Source organism: Ixodes scapularis, unplaced genomic scaffold (genome assembly GCF_016920785.2).
Source record: "Ixodes scapularis isolate PalLabHiFi unplaced genomic scaffold, ASM1692078v2 PGA_scaffold4__175_contigs__length_147842914, whole genome shotgun sequence".
Taxonomy (NCBI): domain Eukaryota; kingdom Metazoa; phylum Arthropoda; class Arachnida; order Ixodida; family Ixodidae; genus Ixodes; species Ixodes scapularis.
Window position 1 is genome coordinate 86,799,382 of NW_024609879.1, and position 21,130 is coordinate 86,820,511.

General features: G+C 46.6%; 1 protein-coding gene across 3 annotated transcripts; it reads left to right on the plus strand.

Moving 5' to 3' along the window:
* The first annotated feature begins 985 nt into the window (after window positions 1–985).
* LOC8044138 (serine protease inhibitor swm-1) lies at window positions 986–16,828 on the plus strand. 3 transcript variants are annotated; one of them, XM_040207323.3, is made up of 6 exons: window positions 1,009–1,039; window positions 6,512–6,554; window positions 9,720–9,845; window positions 12,757–12,854; window positions 14,357–14,564; window positions 16,050–16,828. In XM_040207323.3, the coding sequence occupies exons 4-6, from the start codon at window positions 12,779–12,781 to the stop codon at window positions 16,324–16,326; spliced, it is 561 nt and encodes a 186-aa protein (XP_040063257.1). In that variant the 5' UTR covers window positions 1,009–1,039; window positions 6,512–6,554; window positions 9,720–9,845; window positions 12,757–12,778; the 3' UTR covers window positions 16,327–16,828. The 3 variants fall into 3 exon arrangements, with proteins under 3 accessions (XP_029843407.1, XP_040063257.1, XP_040063259.1); XM_029987547.4 differs by lacking the exon at window positions 6,512–6,554 and having other exon boundaries at window positions 986–1,039; XM_040207325.3 differs by lacking the exons at window positions 1,009–1,039; window positions 6,512–6,554; window positions 9,720–9,845 and adding an exon at window positions 9,860–9,986.
* The last annotated feature ends 4,302 nt before the right edge of the window (window positions 16,829–21,130 follow it).

A 21,130-nucleotide genomic window follows, 5' to 3' on the forward strand; every position in this document is an offset into this window, starting at 1 on the left:
GCGCATTCCACGCGCGACAGATCGCGAGCCGGTCCGTCGATCACACACAAATGTCGTTCGTTGAAACTGACATTAACGTTCCCGTGCGACAGAGGTATTAAGACTGGCTCACATATTTGCAACTGTTGCGTTCGAAAAAACCAAAACGACCGAAGCGACCAAAGCACCGGGACAACCCTGACTCATGGGGAGCTTCGCGAAGCTGTCGCTTGCCGTGCTGTGTGTATACGGCGAACACTTGTTCCGGTGACTTTGTCGTTGCGGTCGTTTCGGTTACTGCGAACGCAACCGACCCGAAAGTGGGAACCAGCTTTTCGACTCGGGTTCTAGCTAGCCGGCCCAGGATTCTGCAGTGCGAGCTTTCGCTCCATGCATGGGCTCCGAACTTCAATGAGTTCGCGCGCTGGGCCACCGATCGCTGCCATCGTATCGTCAGAATGCAGTGTGTCACGGGGTTTGTTTCCTACGTCGCTCTGTTTAGTTCGAGGGAGACGCAGCTTTCGCTCCCAGCCAGTGCAACACTGTAAGCGTATCATCGTGAATACGCGCCCAGCACGTCGCCGTGCCCCTTCTGGAGCTCACGTGACAGCCACGTGGGTTTGAATTGACTCCAATGGCTCTTTGCGTCTCTTTGCCTCCCTCTTTCTCTCTCTCTTCTTTTTCTTGTGGACAGTATGACGTAAACGCTATTGCAACATTTTTAAAACACGGCCATTTTAAAAGCCCGGGTTTTTCCGGACAGGCTTGCAAATCTGTTCGCCGATGCCATGGGTGTGACGGATATCCTTGAATCCGAACACGCGAGCAAAATAAGAACGACGCCTGGATATCAGAAGGAGGAAGTGCTGTACTGTGTGCGTGATCGAGGCAGGTCCGGCCGACACATGTCGGAAACTCGGCGAGGGTGCAACTTCCCGTTGTAGTATATTGGGGCAGATTCTGACTCGTAGCTAGCTCTTCGAAAGAGCGAGTCTATCAAAGACCGGTTGTTGACGGAGGCAGTTTTGGGACACTCGCGGGCTTCCTCGAAGGGCGACAGGTACGTCGCTAGTTGTGATTTTTTTTTTTTTATGCATTAACATTACAACGCTTGTTTTGTCGAAAACCCGGCGATGTCTTTTGTTTGTCAGTTATAACTTGCGACGCTCCCATTGGTTTACAGCGCTGACGTCAGCACGCGTCAACCTCTCTCTCTCTCCCCGACGCTGACAAACTGACAGACACCGCCGGGCTTTCGTCAAAACGAGCCCTTTCGTTTTCGGCAAAGTCACGCGCACAGCTGGCGCAGAGCCAGAGAGGAGGAGGCGCCGCGCAACACCTCCTACATAACAAAGCCGTAGTGCTAAACGAGATGGCGTCATCAGAGAAGGCCAACGCTGGGCACAGATTGGACACGACAATTGCGTCAACGTTCGGCTCAAACTCGACTGGAAGCCGAGCGGTGACGCAGCAGTCGTTTCCAGTCTGTGTCCAGTGTTGGCCCTCTCTGATTAAACCATTTCACTACTCATCACTACGGCTTTGTTATCTAGAAGGTGTTGCGCCGCTGCGTGGTAAAATACGGGCGTGCTCAGTTGCCGTTCTGCTGTGGCCGGTTGTTCCTCGCCGTGATGTGTGTGTAGCTAAAACGGTGGATGCGGTTCACTCCATGGGCCCTAAACTCGTCAAACACAAAGTTGGAGCCAAAAGTTTGCGGAGCGCGCCGATTAGACGTCGGCGAAAAAAGCGCCAAGTCATCGTCGTTATAGGCCAATCGGTGCACTCCGTCAAGTTCAGCCCCAACTTTGTGTTTGACGAGTTTAGCGACCCAAGAGTTATACGAGTGATGTGGATGACGGTAATCAAGGGCGTCGACGTACTTGGGCAGGCAGAGTACAAAAAAGGGGTGAGACAAATTACAGGAAGATCCATTGGTGAATTCTCGGGGAATCCTTTCGTACGACCCTTGAGAAACGCTAACACTGATCCCGTAACGAGGCCAAAAAGAAGGCAGCAAAAAATAGAGAAAGCAAAAGAGAAAGCCAAAAGGGGAAGGGGTCAGCGTTAGCCTTTCCCAAAGGGGGACGTGTGTGGCGTTTCCAACGGTCGTGCTCATGCATCCCTAAGAATCCAAAAATGGATCTTCCCGTAATTTATTTTCTTCATTGTATTTAGCATTAACTTATAACAATGGCGCATTTGAGCCTTTTTTTAGTTACGTAGTACGACATATCTACAACATAATATATATTAAATCATTTCCTAAATATGGTCACTAATCGTGTTTTTAATTAAATTCAATTTGAATAGACCCTTTCCGAAATTGCTCTTGGCAACAATGAGCCGCTGCCTTGACGGCCCTCGAAAGTGCGGCTGGCCATAATGCGGTATGCGCCCGCGATCGCGAGCACCACCGCTTCTGGTCCCGATTTGCTATCGTGGACCAGAAGCTTGGTTGACATTCCAAAATGGTACACTACGGATAAAGTAAATACGTCGCCCACAAGAGAGAGACCAAAACCGAAGGCGCAGTTCAAGTTTGTGACTGAGAGTCACATGGGGGCACCTTCGCACGAAACGGCGATTTTCTTTTTGCGGCTTCGTTCTTACATCGGCGATTAAGAATAGGTTTTCGCATTTTTGTTGGCGACGCTGTCCTCATCGGCGACGGAGTCGCTTTTCGCGTCTTCGTTCGCGTTGCGGTTTGCATCGACGGTTCGGTTGCTTGTCACGCCATCGCTGCCGACGTTTGCACGATCGCGTCCTTTGTCGCGTCTTCAGCTTCGGCGGCTGTGGCAGTCTTCGACACGACGTTCTCTCCTCTTAGCCCTTTCGACATCGTCGAAAGCAAATACTGTTCAATTTATTTTCGAGGCCTCGATATTTCGCCAAATTTACCAAGTTTGAATTTCGGGAATATTTGGCGGTCACAATATTTCGCGATTTGGAGGGGTACGCTTAGCATTCCTTACCGTAGGGTAATTTATTTGCGTGATTTATTTTTCTCGATATTTCTTAGGTCCCGCCTCGCGAAAATTGAGTCGTTTACAGTGTACTTGTAACAACTTGTTGCCTCATGAAGCGCCGACTATACAGCAACGTTCGGAAAGTAGCCAGCCTGACTGAACTGCTTCAGCCGATAAAGCCTCGTATATTTCGTGTTATTATGTTTTGCCCCTTGACGTTTTATAACGATTTCTCGATTGCTTCAAAAAACGGATCGCTCGGGAAAGAAAGCAATGGAACACCTGGAAGAAGACAGTATTCGAATTTAAGAATTGCTCATACGCCACGCCCGAACAAAATATCCTCGGGGAGAGCTGCGTGCGTGTGCTTGTGTGATAGTTCTTTTTACTGCGCGAGCTGTCACAAAGAATTCTCGTGCACGCGCACATATCCTGACTTAAGTCGTTTTGAGCATAGGGAGCGCGCACTTAACGAATTGTGGTTTATACTGATGCATTGTTCCGTTGACAGCTGTATTTTTGCAGCAAAACAGTAAACCTCGTCTTGTTTGGGAGGTTATCCTTCGCGCCTTTCTGCTTGCACGGTGCCGCACAGCAATAAAAACGCACATGGAAAGGCGCTATGCGGGCACTACAGAGTGCTTGTCTCTAATGGCGGCCGCGGCCCCGCCGGAGCAGCGCACGTGACCACTGCCACTCCCAGCGAGTGCACATAGTTTGGAATCGGCGCTACTAGATGGCGCGGCTTTGCTAATAGGTATATCAGGGCATATCTAGCCTTAATTATATATCACAGATTTTTTCGTTGCATTATATTATTTAAAACACAAATTAAGTTATTTGCATGACTGATGAGTTTTTGATCGGAGCTCCTCATGCGCATATATACATAGCAAAAGCATAGCCTCCTATATACGTATACTCACAAAGCCTGGCAGTTTGATGGCGGAACCATAGAGTGCACAGTCGCACATTTAGAGCGCGAGGATCTGGCAGCACAGAGCATTTCTCTGGGAACCTGGACGTCAGCACACAGCTTTTGCAGCGGCGAGGATCAGAAACATGGTTTTCGAACCTGACGAGAAAAGAAGCGGTAGCCCGAGGAACACGAGTACGAGCGGACATTCCATCGCTCGGGACACGTGTGTTTCTGCGTCTCGCCGCAGCGGGTTGCCCGTTACATGACTCTTGTCTGCCGCATAGAGTTATTATAATGTACGCTCTAGAGGTTCAAGTGGCACTAGTGTGCTGACGCAAATTGAAGCAGACAGCAACCAGTCGACAATTGACTTCCGGTAATGCATTTCTATGGGAAAAAGTGAGTGCATTTTCTCCCTGCGCTCGATCATAAGAGCAAATATCGCGAATAATTCGTACGTACTAAGTAGCTTGGAACATTTCTCAGTCAGGCCGAGGAAATAATAGGTCAGTTACGGCGTTTTTCTTTCAAAATGGTCGGATCAAAAACGGTGCTAAAACGGCTTCGTACGTGTATTTATTTGCACTGTCAGACACTGTTAGCGCGAACACGACGTCGGCGCTTTTCAGCATGAGGGATATACGTGCTAGACGAACGAAGAACATCTGGAAATAAAGGGAGACGGACGGCAAGAACTACGCAGTAACACTGGATCAGTAACTACCAGTGCATGTACGATCAAAATAAATTGAAGGCCACGTAATATATTCCGATTTTAAATAAGCAAGTACCGCTTTATCCTTTCTGCTCTGTGCGAAGATGTTTGTTCGTACGTTCATGATATCACCCGCACGCTCGAAATCTTTAAGAACAACTGCCCGATAAAAGCTGCCCGACAGAGAAAACAATAACAAGAGACACCTTTCATAGCCTACTTACTTTATTATCTCCGTTTTGGATGCTTTTATCCGCTCATGCACGATGGGGTCATTTTGATATAGTGACCAGGACTGGCATTATCAATATATTTAAGCGTCACCGGAATGCTGGCGAGCCTTGAACACACTGCATACTCCTTTCGATTGTAATTTTGCTTTGAATCGTCGCTTGTTTTTACACATCTGCTGCGGAACACACGTTTGGGACTGAAATGTAGCGGAGTTAGCATCGCTGACTGATGAAGAAAAATGCGTTAACTAAAGCAATTACACTTTTACAATGTTAATTAAGACACATACTATTCGATACGAACGAAATAACCAAAGTGTTCCGTGTTATTTTTCGGCGAAGAGACAAAATGCACGCGCGTTTTCCCATAGGAATGCACAGGAGCACCGCAAAAGTATAGACTGGTTACTGTCTGCTTCAATTTGCGTCACGGAAGTCGCATAGACACTAGCGCCAGTTGAACCTCTAGCGTACATCATAATACCTCTATGGTCTTCCGCTCTATTTTCTTCACTTTCGGCGGCCGCGTCACGTGACGATCTGCCAGGATAACAAAGCCTAGACTTGGGTTTGGGGTAGTTGGTTGTACATGGCTAAATGTGGCTGTGCTGCGACGTTTACAGAACAAACGCGTGACCAAAGAATTGTTTTCCTTTCATTTTTTAGTCACACCTTTGTTCTTTAGTGCGTCGCAGCGCAGCACATTTATCGATCTGCCAGGCTTTGTTAGTATAGAGGATGCTATGGCATAAGATACCACAAAACACATGTTTAAGTATGTTGGAGCTTCCGAAACTCAGGAGTATCAATCAGAAATATTTTGGCAAAATGTCACTGCCATGTTAATCGTAGCAGACTTCCCTTGTTGCGCCAGAAACGAAAAAAAAAAATCATGACCCAATCTTCTCTGTAAAGGTAGATGACCAGCGAAGCTGTTTAGCACACGTCACAACCACCCCCTCCCCCCCCCTCCCCCCCACCGCCCCGAGGACCCGGAGGAAACTAGACACGCGCGACGGGACCGCCACCCGGCGGAAGGAAAGGAAACTAGGCACGAGAGCGCTTGGAACGACGACAGAGAGAGGGCGTTGCGAGCGGAGACATGGCCGACGCGGGTCGCACAGCGACAAATCTTTGAGAAACCTATATTATCGACCTGAGTCTCTACTGACCTTGAAAATGGTGCGTCCTAATCTACAAAAAATGCATATTCAAGTGATGATACGTATAAGCTTTTGCATAGAATGAAGCAATTTCGCATCGAATTCGGGACCGGAAATTTTGTTGACGCACATGAAATATCCACGAAACCATAGCCATAAACAGCTTCGCTGTAAAAAGAGCATACGTCACGAAAACAGCAGCAAGCGTTGATGGCGGCGGCAGCAGGCGACAGTACGTCGGCGTAGCAGTGAATGAATCGGCAATAGGGCGCTCGGCTCTTCATCTAGTATGCTGGTCATCTGAAATATTCTGTCTAGCGACCTAGAATGTTTGGGGAAAAGCTAGGGCGACACTAACTAGGCAAAGTCTTTCTGGCCTCCTTATCGTTCACGCTTGGTGTAAGAGTGTACGCGACGCGAATATTCTAGATGAGTAAATGCTTCACGGAGCCTTTAGTGTCCACGAAGGCATTTTAGTGGACCGCGAAGCCCTGCCTCATCAGACAAGCCCCGCAATAAAAGTTGTCTTTTTTCAGGCTGAGAAGAAACGTTCCAATTTCCGGGCGAGATTTCTCGTGTGTAAGTAAATGACAGAAGTCTACTTCACACTAGACCTTAGTTATATCAAATTTTTATTCATTATCATAGTTACCCTATATCTTTCCCCTCCTCTCACCACGAACGGGGCCCTCCATCATCTGCGCCAATCCACAAGGGGTCCGCGAAACATCGATAGTTGAGAACCACTCCTCTAAAGGAATAGAGGACCGTGTACTTTCTCGATCATGCACGAGGCAATACGACATTGAAGGTTTTTTTTTGTTTTTTGTTTTTTGTTTAGAGCCCGAGAATTTTGGTTTTTGACATTCACATTATCAGCATATGGATCTTAGGTGTTTTTATTCGTGCATATGTATTTCAAACGTTTATTTCATTTTCATTTAAAAGACAAAGGAGTACTATTATAAGTACAAATATGTAGTGTTGCTCAACCATATTTCATTTCATTTATTTACCTCAAGGGCGTTTTTTGAGGACGCATTGCATGAGGGGGGTGGCAATAAATGGGAATACAATATAAAACATAACGTAAGAACAGTAACACAACCACATCTCGTCTAACCACAAAAGAAAACAAGATATATATATACACAAACAGACGTCCCCTACTCATTGAACAAAAGCGCGCACATTTCTTGAAACGCTGTAATATCTAAGTTGGTTACAAAATGATCTGGCAAGTTATTCCATTCTGTAATACATATTATTAAGGGAGAAAACACGAATGAGTTATTATGGGAGCGGTATTGAAAGAGTTTACATGTGTTGTCGTTTCGAGAAGAAATATAATGGGCTTTTTGACAATAAATATTTCTGAACTGTGAATTACCGTGGTAAACTTGATGGAAGAAACACATGCGGTTAATTTTGCGCCGTGTGGCTAATGAAGCGAGACCAAGTCTTGATTTTAAGGCGGAGACACTACTTTGTGGAGAGTAATCGTTTAGGATGAACCGGGTAGCTTTGTTTTGAATGGATTCTAGGTTTGATACTAGATAATTTTGATGTGGATTCCACACAACGCTTGCGTATTCAAGTTTGGGTCGAATTATTGTTTTATAGGCGAGTAATTTTGTCGCAGCAGGGGCCAGATAGGGGTTCCGCCTCAAGAAAGCTAATGATCTCGCTGAGCTGGCGATTATGTTGTCGATATGTTCATTCCACGATAATGTTTCAGAAATATGGACACCCAAGTATTTGTATAATGAGACACCCTCTAATTGTTGTGACAGTAATGAATATTCGCGAGATGATTTGGTCGAGTTGGTGGTAACGGTCATTTGTTTGCATTTTCCGGGGTTAATATTCATCTTCCAATGGGTGCACCAGGAGCTTATGGTGTCGAGATCGTTTTGAAGAATGTAATGATCTGTTGGGTCAGTAATTTTTCTGTCACAACACAGTCATCGGCAAATAGCCGAATAGTCGAGTTAATTGAAGAAGGAAGATCATTAATATAGATAAGGAAAAGAAGGGGGCCGAGGACGCTGCCTTGGGGAACACCGGAAGTTACTGCAACTGATGCTGATGAAGAACTGTTGACTGAAACGGACTGCTCTCTGTCTGTTAGAGACGAAGCTATCCAACTGATGACTGAAGAATGGATGTGGAGGAGAGAAAGTTTAAGTACGGTACGGTATCGAAAGCTTTCAAAAAATCAATGAAAATAACGTCGGTTTCTGCTGAGGAATGATTATTAAAGTGAAGATCCGTGGTAAATTCAAATAGTTGGCTGATAATATCTTCATAATATACATATTGGAGAGGATGCCAGATATTCTAAAATTTCAATGCTTTTTTGTTTTGTTTTTTCGAATATAGTTGTGTTTATAACGTGATGTTTTAGTGTACTACTACTCAGTCCTTTTTTTTTTCTTCTTACATTCTTGCGTGGTTGCCACACGGAGTTTATGACTTCAAAGTTATTTTTGATGGTTCGTTAACGATGTCTTTAGACACGTCTCTATTGCGCAGTGCAGCCGCATGTGCTAAGTCGTGTTAGCAATCCAATGCAAAAGAATAACTTGCATGCTAATTGAATATTCCAAACAAAAGAGCAAAAACTTGGCAAATCCGGAAACTTGGAACATCTTCAGGTCGATCGCAGAAAGAAAATACATAAATTATAAGGGGTAACACTCGGACGCACTTGGCCATAAAACAGTAATAAAGTGTACAAAACACGCAACACACAGCTATTCAAAACGCAAAAACAAAACTTCCGAAAGAATCCCCCAACGATGGCGATAGCTCTGACTCAGACTGCGAGCAAACTTGCCCCTACGCCGCTGGAATAACAAACTGCAATTTTCTGGCTCGCCAAAAAAACACACATAACGGGAAAATGTACACGCACCTCGAGGAGATGTCTGCATTACAACCATTACAATTCGCTCCTGAAACTTGTTGGAGCACGTCATCGGTGGAGGTCTAAGGCGAGGAGGAGCCGGCATCATATGGCGCAGAGAGTGCGGCGGAAGTGTTGAGGCGGCCATTTTGCGCGGCCCAACTCTTCTCGTTTTATTTTTGTCTCGAACCGCCACATTCTTTCCCCTGTGCGTCTCTGCATCCGCTTGTCTCAGGCTGCCAACGCCCAACTTCGTAACCTGTTGCATCAAAAGCTTTCCGGTTGTCCAACAACGTCTTCTGGAGAAGTGAGACAAGAAAGGGTGTGACGTACTTCCGCCATTCCGTTCGGAAGGGTACAGGTGGGGAGCCTAGATTTAAAAAGAGGCCGTAACTCAAACCATAAAGACCTTTCGCAATTTAATGGTGGGTAAATTGGTTGCTCACGCGCAAGCGCGCGTTGTGCCTTGTGGTGAGGAGGCCAGCCGGCAGAGAGTTTGATCCAAGCTTGAAGACGCCCGCAGGTAGACTATCAAAACAAATCACAGCTTTCGCCTCCACCTCTTCCTTGCAGCTTGTGCTTCAAACGCTGCCCGTTAACCACGTGACCTGGATCGATCGGTTGGAGACACTCTCAACTAGGCACGCTAGTGACTATAATCACGCGTACAAGCACGCCCACTTGTTCGATCGCATCTTCTTGGCAGGGGTCGGTGCGTGCCCGACCAGGCGACCTCAATTACTTTTCCGGTCACGCGCGGCGCGTGAACGAGCCGGTTTGCTCGCGCGCCTCGACACGTGCTAACGCTTGCATGTGATGCTCGCAATGGTCGGCAGGAGAGAAGGGAAGAGGCGAGGGAGCTAAAGAAGAAAGGAAAACGCAAAAGCCGACTGTTTCCCGCTGCGGATAACCTTGGCTTCTCGGAGGAAACTTCGTCACTCGTCTGTCTGCAACTCTTCCAGGTAAGGCGCCTTTGATAGCAGACGGGGGTAAGACCGGGTTTCGTGTGTGCTCGGTGTGCCTGCCTGTCTAGCCGAACGTCCCTTGGCTTCACCCACCTCTTTGTTTCGACAACCTAGGAAGCGCGTTTTCTCGCTTCAAACGTAAGTGAAGTTCAAGCTCCCTCTTCTTTTTTTTTTTTCTTTTTTTTTTTTTTTTTGTGGCGGACTGACAGATTAACCAGCTTCGAAACCTCCGGCGGAATGGCAAGCTTTCTCAATATTGACAGTTCTCCGGGTCCCATTTGTCGAATTGATCTTTTGTCAAGCCGATATTTTTGGCATTATGTTGTTGCTTTCCTACAAACAGTATAGTTACTGACAGTGTAAGAAAAGTTGAGCGTGGTTAGTTATACTCACTTTTTTTTTTGCTTCGTAACTGGTTTGTCTGCATTTTATGGGCTAATGCCGCAATAATATTGACTGTATAAGATGTCTCACACCCCCGCACTTGTTAAACGTTCAGTGACTACATATATACGTCCGTGTTTCTTTTCCAAGTTTTTAGCGGGTAGCCATACAAATCTCCTGTAGGGTTCATTACTTTTGGCAGGCTCAAAACATGCTTACATAATCTACCCGTTAAGTGTCCAAGACACTTAAGTACCGACCCGCCAAAAAACCACGAAGTCGGCGAAGTTTCATTCTGCTTTGTTGTCTAGCTTTGTTGATGCGGATTTAAATCATCTTTGAGCACATTGCAATGGTACACGTAATTTTAAGATAAATTGAAATCAAGCGACTTGAAACGCTTTTGAGTGGATGGCACCTTGGTTGTTGTTATCCAGTCAAGATATGACGACAGGCCCAATACTTCTATGCTTAATGCAGCGTGTTATGGGTTTATATCATGATGTCTCCTGAACCAAGTGTATAATAGAGACACCCCCAAGTTTCGATCGTCAAAGTAAGATTCGCACGTTCTTGTTGTAAATGATCCGTTCGTCGAATGCGTACAACACGCATCAATCAAATAGCCTTTTCAATCGAGTGAAGGAAAAAGAAGCCTAAATGGAGTAGGTTGCTTTATATTGTAGAGACATCCAGCTTATGTGGTTGCATTTTTATATTCCGAAAATTCCCATGGCATCATTAATCATGGAGCGCAAAGTAGGGTGCCCCAAGATGTTGTGAATGTTTTGTTTTTTGTTTGTTTCTTTTTTACGTAATTTTTATCGTAGTGCTTTTGGTTTCGGCTGCTGAAAGACAGGATCTTGGGATGACTTCAAAGACCGAGGCGGGCAGCTGGCGGCCCCAAGAAAAAAACATTGTGCCGCGATCATAAACGTAGGAAGAAGAGGAGGTGACATACCGGCTCAAGCCAGCAAAACGAGAAAATCCAAAGTGAAGCCGGAAGTAGAGGTCGCGGTCGGCGGGAACGCCTCCAAGAGTGCCCAAGGTTATCCTTTCCGTCCAATGGCGTCTTTTTGATTTTGTTCGCTTTTTGGTCATCCTTGGGTCATCCCTCCAAAACGGAAGTTACACCCGGCATCACCTCTCATGGAGTCATATTGCCTCTAGAAGCTTCCAACCTCCATGGCCGCCATGCATGTGCGCCACTCCGTGTCCCGGAATAACAGCAGACTAACCCACCAATGCATCACAATTTTCGGGCTGGTGTAACCGCCGCCACACTTGCGCTTTTTGGTATGTGACCTCATCCAGAGAGACCGACCCTCGGCAGTCGAAACCGAAACCGCCAGGCAAAACAAACGCGCTAATACAGAATGCACACACAGCCTCTTTGCGCCTTCGACGCTACGTTGCGTCATGTGTGATGTCATGCGTATACATTTCGGAGCCATCCTCCGTTGCTGCGCCCGCGCGCCTCAGCTGGCGCGATTGGTACTACGCGAGTGCAGAGCGAAGGGGTCGACGTCGGGGGCGCGCTTCGCTGGTTCGGTCTCGAAGACGATGACATTTCTCGTCCTGTAGCACCCAGTACGAACTTTCAGTCAAAAATTTCGCGTCACGGCTAGGCCATAACGAGTGCCCCCAGTGTCAGTCCTCCAACTACATTATTTCATGGTAATAATACCCGAGACTCCGGAACACAGAAGGGGACGGACACAACACAACGTCTCAACAACACAACGTCTCGGGTTTTATTACCATGAATCAACACCAGCTCGCTTGTTTTTTAAGTATTATTACATTATCTCCCCCTTAAAAATTGTAAAAGTTGATCGAGAATCATTAGGTAATTAGATAACTCATTAATTAACATGCCTCTTTTTCTAGTGGTCGTAATGACCAGCAACCGAGCACCAGAATAAAAAAAAAAAACCTTAAGTCGTAGTCCCGCAGCTCGTACATCTATACAAAAGACACGGAGTAGACATGATGACAGAACTGTGTGCAGACACGACTCAAGCGTGTTCGAAGCATGTTTTATACATGTGTATGATTTGCACATGTCTGCAGGTGGTCTTTGTACGACCAATGTGACAAGACCATCATATACAAGGAGGGAACACACCGCAGACACTGTCTGCACACTGTCTTTTGTGCGGACTGCGGCTTAACGCAAACTCTGTTTTATTTCCGTACCCTCTATTAACAGACACCCTGCATATCGCGAATAATATACGCGTCATTTCATTAAACTGATATCTCTTTCTGTGTATTTAATAATAATAATAACAGTCTTTATTGATCAAAATCAACAGTACAACATGTCAGGTCTGCCGAAGCCGGTTAGGGCTTGCTAATTGGCAGAGTTGATGATCCGACTTCGCCAAGGAACGCGACAACGTGGAAGACGCTTATGCGTTTCCTGTGGCATCTATAGTGACGCGAAACGTTATTTTTGGCGATGCGCGAGCGACGTGATTGAAGATCTGACAGGTTTTTTCCTCGTTCGTGCTCCCTCCAGCGCTTTTCGCGAGGTCTTCATCATGTCCAAGATGATTGGGCTGCTCGTCGTGGCCCTGGCCTGCTTCTACAACTTGGCTGCTGGTCAAAGCCTGGAAGGTAATGGCAATAAATCTCCTTCCGCCGTTTCTGTTGGACACAACACACGCACACGAGCTAGGGATTTTGGTATCTCGAAAAAGAGGATTAATATAATAGCGAAGAGCCTCTTTGTCTAGTGCGAATAAACTTTGCCGTGTAGGCAGCGTTTAAACGCTGTTTATACGGCAGCGGAGAACTGTAAATGACTGCGAAGCACCAATACGCGGCTAGTCTGCAAGTATAGAAGAAATTGAGGATGGCTGCGATCGTAAATTTTAGAGAAATTAGAGTAGCAATCTTGTAGCTCTAAATACATTGTAATATTTTCCAAGTGTATGTCACGTAGAATGAGAGAAGGAGGCATGAAAAAAAATGAAATACTGTTGATGTTCTGTCGAACACTTCATGCATTCAAAATACAATCAACAGTTTTACGTGCCACATCAAATGTATGTCGCATGGTGCAGAAGAGATGGAGTATAGAAAAAATGCTAAACACTGTTGATGTTACGTCGAACCCTCCATGCATTAGAAAGAAAGTCTACAGTATCTTGCTTGGGGCAGAAAAGAAAAAGATATAGAACAAACGTTGAATACTGTAGATGATGTTAAACACTTCATGCATTACAAATGCAATCAACAGTTTTGCGTACCACATAAAATATATGTCGCGTGGTGCAGAAGAGAGCGAGTATAGAAAAATTGCTAAACACTCTTGATGTTGTCGAACACTTTAGGCATTAAAAATACGATCAACAATATGACGCATTCTGCATAAGAGAAGTAGCTATATAACAGATGTTAAATACTGTTGACGCTGTTGAACACTTCATGCATTAAAAATACAATCAACAGTTTTACGCACCACATTAAATGTATCTCGCATGTTGAAGAAGAGAGGTAGTATAGAAAAAGGGCTAAACACTGTTGATGTCATGTCGAACACTCTATGCATTAAAAATACATTCAACAGGTCTGCATACCATAATGTATGCCGTATGGTGCAGAAGAGAGGGAGCTGTAGAAAAAAAAAATACTAAATACTGTTGATGTTCTCTCGAACACTTCATGTATTCAAAATGCAATCAAGAGTTCGACGTACCACATAAAATAGCGAGCCTATCAATTGAAAGATTTCTTTAAATGGGTGAGACGCTTATAATGAGCAACTAAATAGGTATATTTCGCTTCGCAGCCGAAAACGACTGCGGGATCAGGGCACGGTGGGTCTGGGTGACAACATTTCGCGGACCGCATGCAAGATTGTGTCGTCACTCTTCACCGTTGCCTAAGACGCTACGAGGCGTTGGGATCAATCAAACAGCGTCAAACGCGCAAGTCACTATGCCTTTTCAGTTTATAATTGGTTCAGTGATGACAGAACACGTATAGAAACGTGACGAACACCATGACGGGCGCTTTTGACGCTGTCTGATTGCTTCCATCAGGTCGTAGCGTCCGCTGCGTTTAGATTTAACGTGAAACGATGTATAATGATATTTTTTTGTTCGTCGTGACAGGGCCTCGATCCTGCGACCGCGAGCTGGAGGTGTGGAACCCCAAGTGCAACGCCCACTGCGAGCCCACGTGCCAGGAGGGAGATCTAGTGCCCTGTAGCCGGTCGGGGGGCGGACCCCGCCAGGGTTTCAACGAGAGGATCTGCCGTCCCAAGTGCAACTGCAAGCCCGGCTACATCCGGGAGACCAGAGACGGCCGCTGCGTCCACAGGTCAGTGCCGGGAAGCGTATTCGGAAAAGCTTGCGCAGTAGGTCAACGGTCCCATGGATTTTGCAACTCTGATTGCCGCGTTTTCGTGGACACTTAGCCTGATTTACGGGAGTTAAGAGACGAGAGGCGGTGCCTTAAAGGTCATGTAAAACTGTAGTCGGTGACAGCTTTAGGGGAAGCTCCTCCCACCTCTTTACAGTTTAGCAGAGTGAACGCTGGAAAGGAGGTCGCCTCCAGTCCATCGCTCTGCTAAAGTATCCTGCTAACCCTTACAAGGTTAACAGATTTGCTTACGCGTATCGGGTAAGCTAATCTTAGAGCCGGCTAGGGCTAATGGGTTGAGCGTGTTGGTTTCTAATTTACGAAAACGAAAGAGGGACATGAAAGACAAACAGACAGCACAGGCTGTGTTGCCTATTTGTCTTCCATGTATTTTGTGTTTTCCATGTCCCCCTTTCGTTATCGTAAATAAGCCTAAGGTTAGTGTGTGAATCACTGGGGCTTCTTTACCTACGCCTCTCACCCCCCTAAACCACGCGTTGTGACGTCCATGAAGAAGCGCCAATCAGAGTCCGAAATTGAACCGTTGGCTTACTCCAAAGCTTTTCGACTCATAGAGAAGGTTAACTTTTCTCAATTATCTTTTGATCCAAATAACGTAACGTTCTCAAACTTTCTCATTCTGTCCCAACCACGCAGGTCAAAACACATCTTCACAGAGTTTGAGCATTCTGCGATTATTCCGATACATAGTTGATTTACCCAAACCAAAAAACACGTTTTTTTTTTTGTTTTTTGTTTTTTTTTTTTTGGGGGGGGGGGGGGGTTTAACGTACAATTCATTCAGCTCAACGCTCTCCTGTGACCAAGGAGAACCTTTGGACCAATGGCGACCGCGAATGTTGCTCGATGTACTTTTGAAAAGGGTCTATTGCACGCGCTCTGCACTGCACCAAAGTGGTGGCGCCCACAAGATAATCGGGGATTGGGTACCTATAATCTATCGTAGCTGATGTAGGGGCTCTGGTCCTATGCCCGTTCGCACAATTTTTATCAAAGAACCATAGTTTTATCAGCCGAATTTCAAAAGAAAACCGTCATAAAGATCCGTCACGAAGGAGCGTCATGAAAGACCGCTACGTCAACCCCCTCCCCCTTAAATCTAGGGGGAAATTGATGTCACGTCATGTAACCTCAGGTCATATGATGCCAATTTCTCTGCTAAATTTTGCGGGGAAATTTATGTCACGTGACGTGACCGCGTCATGTGACCTCGAGTCAGGCGGCGTCAATTTCCAAGCGAGGTGGCAGTTTGCGCTCAACACATTCGTTGCTTTCCGGTATTGGTCAGCATGATCAAGCATGTGTCTCTTCTTTTTATTGCTGTTTTGGGGATATTTTTTATTCCTTCTTACATCACCACCCCCATCTCTTCGACCACACTCAGATTCGTTATTTTCGTTCGCCCTTCTCCATCCCATCCAGGTCCAAGTGCGGCGGCCAGAAGGACAAGTGCAAGCGCAACGAGGTCTTCGACCACTGCGGTTCGGCCTGTCCCGCCGTCTGCGGCGAGGCACCCGGCCGGGTCTGCACGGCCCAGTGCGTGCCGGGCTGCTTCTGCGACAAGGGCTTCATCCGGGACAAGAAGGGACTCTGCATCCCGCTGAGCGCCTGTCGGAACGGCCCTGGTCAGGGCCAAGTCCTCGTGCCCTTACACGTTGCGCCCGGACCGATCCTGCTGCCACCTAGGCCGCTCTTCTGAAGGGTCGGGATGTTTTGAGGACCGAGGATCATCGAGCTATCTCTGTGGACATTATGGAGTTTCAGTGGATCGTTCCGATTACTCCGAAAACGACACCCGATGGCGATAGCGATACGATGCATGTGCAAAGGATCGCGTCGTTATCGGAACTATCGGAACTAAAACTACATATTACGGAGTTTACGTAGACAGTTTTCCCCACTCTAATCCACTCTCCGCAACAGACGCCACTACTGCGCATGCGCGGCAGTTGCCTTGTCTGCTGTGTTCCTGATCTTGAAGCGGTTTGGGCGGAATGTTGCGGGAGGACGACGGAATCGGTCGACGAAAACTCCCTTACTAAGCCCGGAGAGTTCATTCTGGGGTTTTGCATTTGTACCCGAGGCAAACTAGGGGCATTGTATTTTTTTTTTTTAATCGTACGAGAACAAATATGTGCCAATTACCCATTTTGGTACAAAAATAAAAAAATAAAAAATGAATGAAATTGTCTTGAATAAAATGCTGCGCATGACCGATTCAAACACGTATCCGAGGTCACGTCTGCGAGCTGCAAAAGCATATGATCCGCGTTTTCCATAAACCCCGAAAATTTAACCCTGGTTTTATTAAAATCAGGGGAAACCGAAAACCATCGAATCGGGGCTGCCTTGATATGAGATAAATTCAAGCTTCTCGGAAAGAAGGTCCTGATCTACAGCTTTATTTTGGGTTTGAACTGAAACCAGAGTTGTGCTTATCTAAAATACTCTACTCAAGATACTGTATTTCAAATACTTTTTGTAGTATTTTGGTAACTTGCAAATACATTTAGTCTATATAGTCTAGAGTATATTCACTACTCTATCTTAATTACATGCCTCAATCTTTTGTACTCAGTATCTCAAATACATTTTGCAACCTTGAAGAACAATTTTCGCCGAACAATATACAGAACTAGGGATCGTCAGACACCAGGGCAAAGGTGAATGGATCGCAAAATTGGAGCCAAGTGACCGAACAGGAAACAAGGCGCGAACAAAACGCAGTCTCCTAGTCTCCAGAAGCCAACAAAAGACAAAATGGATTCCCCAATAGACTACTTCCATAAAGCCCTGCATGCAACACGGCGCGCGTTGCACTCTGGGAACTAGTTGGCCAGGGAGGAGAGTAGCATGGTTTCGGTTTCGATCGACACGTCGAGAGCGCGGACTAGTAACGGCCTTTATCTCAAGTTTTCTGATCCCGAGAGCGTCATTTGTGGTCTCTAAACTAACCTAAATGTCCAGACCTCGAAGCGTTAGCACAAGCCCGAGTCTTATAGCTTGTCTCTTAACACATGCTTGTTGTATTTTTGTACTTGAGCCTTTCTGTTAGCGTTTCGAGGTATGCGGACGAGCCAGTGCTGGGAAACTCGACGCTGCGAAGCTCGGGGATCTTGCTTATGTACGAATCAACAAGCTGTAGCAACCAATAAGTATGCATACATCAAGCTCGCGCCTTTACGTTAGTGTTGTTAATCATGAAGTTTGTTTGTTTCGTGCCTCCATCGGCGAAATATTACTTTTTGCAATTACTGTTTTCTTAATACGCCTGAGTACGCGAGGCAAAACTCGGAGGCACCATTGAAAAGCTCAATTTTAACGCACTTCTTATATCTTATCTGTACTGACCCGCACCATGCGAAGTCCCCACCCACTTCCGTTTTACTAATATTCAACATCGCGTATGTGCACAACGTTATCCTGCCAGTCGTATAGGCACATTTGCACACACAAACCGTTTTAAGAAAGCAAAAGTCGAGCACTTGTGGGAAAAATGTCGCACCGTTCGCCAGAAGTGCGCCGGACGGGCATGAACCCCTATGCGGTGCGCCAAACGAACGAAATTGTTCAAAGCGCATTTGACGGTTGCTAATGGCCATAATATTTGTTATGTGTTCGCTTTCTTCCTGCTTGAGTATGCCGAGAGAATTTCAGACACACCATTCAGGCACAGATCTTGGGCGTCAGTAAAAGCTCGTCTAAAAAAGCTGAGCGAGGAGTAGGGGACGCTTGTTAGGGCCTCCGTCGTAGCTAGCCGATCTCAGCATAAAATTTGAGTGGGAGATATATGATGAGGCGAGGAAGACATCGTAGTAACTTTGGTGCAGTAGTGAGGTCGAATTTATTGCGTTTCCTTAAAAGTTCATGCGTCAACGGTGGGCTCAACTTTGATACTCCTGTGAGGATGCGGCTTGCTTTTTGTCCAGTGAAGCAACAAGAAGCGGACGTTTGGCAAACGAAATACATGTAAGGCTCCAGGTCCAAATTTCAGTTGTAGTTCTCTGGTACTAGACGGAATTATTGAAATTGAACTCAAAGGTGAGGTGACTAAGCCACGTCTTACTACGTTTGCACACGCACTTTTAATATCCGGTGTTTCGGAAACCAAGAAAGTGCCCCCGTTTCGTTTTGTATTGCTCGAGAATGAGTGTATTGTACGTTCATGAAAAGTCAGATAATCGAAAACGCAAGCAGCGCGTTCGGTCGCGGCTTGATAGCATGAGATGAAGCTGCTCGGTCGAAACCGAAACTGAGTGGCCAACTAGTTCCCAGAGTGCACTGCGTGGTGTTTCGCCGCAATGGGGCGCGTCGGTTTTGGAAGAAGTCCATTACGCCCGCCTCTATGTGTCCTCTTATTCTTTTGTCTACTTCTTTTCTTCTTTTGCTTTTTTTTTAAGCTGTTTTTGAATGGCACGTCACGCTTGGAGCTAGCAAGGTGCTGGTGACGTCATCCAGATTTTGAACTCAGACCCATCTTTTTGTCTGGAGCTAGGAGTCGTTCTGCCAGCGGAGGATTGTGAAGTCACAAAAAAAAATGGATGTTATATTTCTTTTCTATTTCTAATATTGAGTCTGTCTTCGATTACCCACGACTTCGATTATATTCGGTGATTGTGTCTAAACCATAGAAAACGGCACGTGACTACGGAGAAGAGATTGAGCACGACTCAAACCGGTCAGTTCTCGATCGGCGGCTTTCGCGCGGAAAGAAAACGAATGTCGAGCCGGAAATTATTTTCTGGGTAGTTGGGATTTCATATTTCATGTAAAAATAAAAATCTTGGCGAGCAAAAATGCCCTGTCAAAATGTCCCTTTAAAGGGATACTTCAACGAAAATTGAAATATACCCGTCGTGTTCAAAACTAGGCTGAATAGAATCCACAGTATCTGTAAATTACAACCGCACGTTTGTATTTTGAGCCTGGTGGCTGTATTTTTTTTTTTATAAATGGCCCATTCTGGCAAACGCTCAGAGAGAAGTCAGCGGAGAGCACGTCACATCCGGCGCAATCGTGGCGTAGTTTGTCTCGGAGCAAAGCTGCGGCGAGGCTCACGTCGTCAGGATGCCCTTGCCGTTCCAGCCACCCATGTGGTCAAAGCGCGTCAGCGACCGGGCCACCGCAACTAACCGCAAAGCTGCTTTTGTGTGAATATTGAGTGACCGGGTTAATCTTCTATATTATTCTAGATGGGAAATAGCGACACAAAAAAGAGTCCCGTTGAGCGGGAAGTTCCTCCGTCCCCTCTTCTCTTGTGCTTGCCGTCGAGCAGTCGGGATGACGTCAGGTTCAAATAGTTCTAGGCGAGACAGTTATCGTCACTGCCTCTCAAGGTTTCTACACGGGCATTACAAATGAGGCTTTAGTGACATCCAGACATCCACCAAGTGCTTTTTGCTAATCGTTTAATTCGTTTAAAAATTCCTTTTTGTGTCTTTTTTAACAAGATATTGGTGTGTCCGATGTGATACTGCTCCTTTGAACACGTATAGATCAAAAACGAAGTGCCAAAATTTCGTTGTAGTATCCCTTTAAGCCGATCTCCTACGCTGAATTTCTAGAGCGTGCAGTAAATATCCTCGATATTAGCGAAAAGTGCCGTTTTGGGAGTTGCACAGGTATTTCAAGTTGGACATGCCCACGCTCGGCCCCCTTGGAGCCCACATCTGTGCTAACCTTGTCCCCGTATAGCCGAGATGGGACCCAGGAAGCATGAATGGGAAGCCCAAGTTAGGCATTCGCACGCGGTGCCCCAGTGGTGCCTATCTTTGTGCCTACTCTGCCCCTGCACAACCTAGGTGGGACCCACGGGGGTTCTACTTAGGCAGCCAAGGTTGGGAACACCAATGCTTTGCACTATGGAACCCGCACCATTGCTAACGTGGCCCACGCACAGCCCAGGTAAAACCCACGGGGGTTTCACAAGGGCAGCCCAAGTGAGCTTTATTCCCACGCCTTGTCACCGTGGAGCCCACACCGTAGCTAACTTGGCCCATGCACAGCCGAGGTGAGAACCCACGGAGGTTTTACTTAGGCAGTCCACGTTGGGCACGCCCACGATTTGTCACCATGGAGCCCGCACCATTGCTAACGTGGCTCACGCACAGCCTAGGTGGGACCCAAGGGGGTTTTACATGTGCAGCCGAAGTCAGTCAATCTCGCACAGTTCCGACATGGAGCCCAAACTTGGGCCCCGTACAGCCCAGGTGACCCACGGGGGTCTGGTCATATTCACGCTTTGCCGCCATGGAGCCCCCATCTTCGTAAACTTGGCCTCCCCAGAGCCGAGGTGGGCACGGGGGTTTTACAATGGGAGCCCACCTTGGACACGCCCACGCTTGGCCACCGTCAAGCCCACCCACATCATTATATTTGGCCTTCGTAGAGCCGAGCTGGGTCTCACGAGGGTTTATATGGGTAGCCGAAGTTGGGCATGCCCTCGCTTTATCACCGCGGAGCCCACATATTGCAGCTTCGCCCCCAAAGAGCCGAGGTGGGTC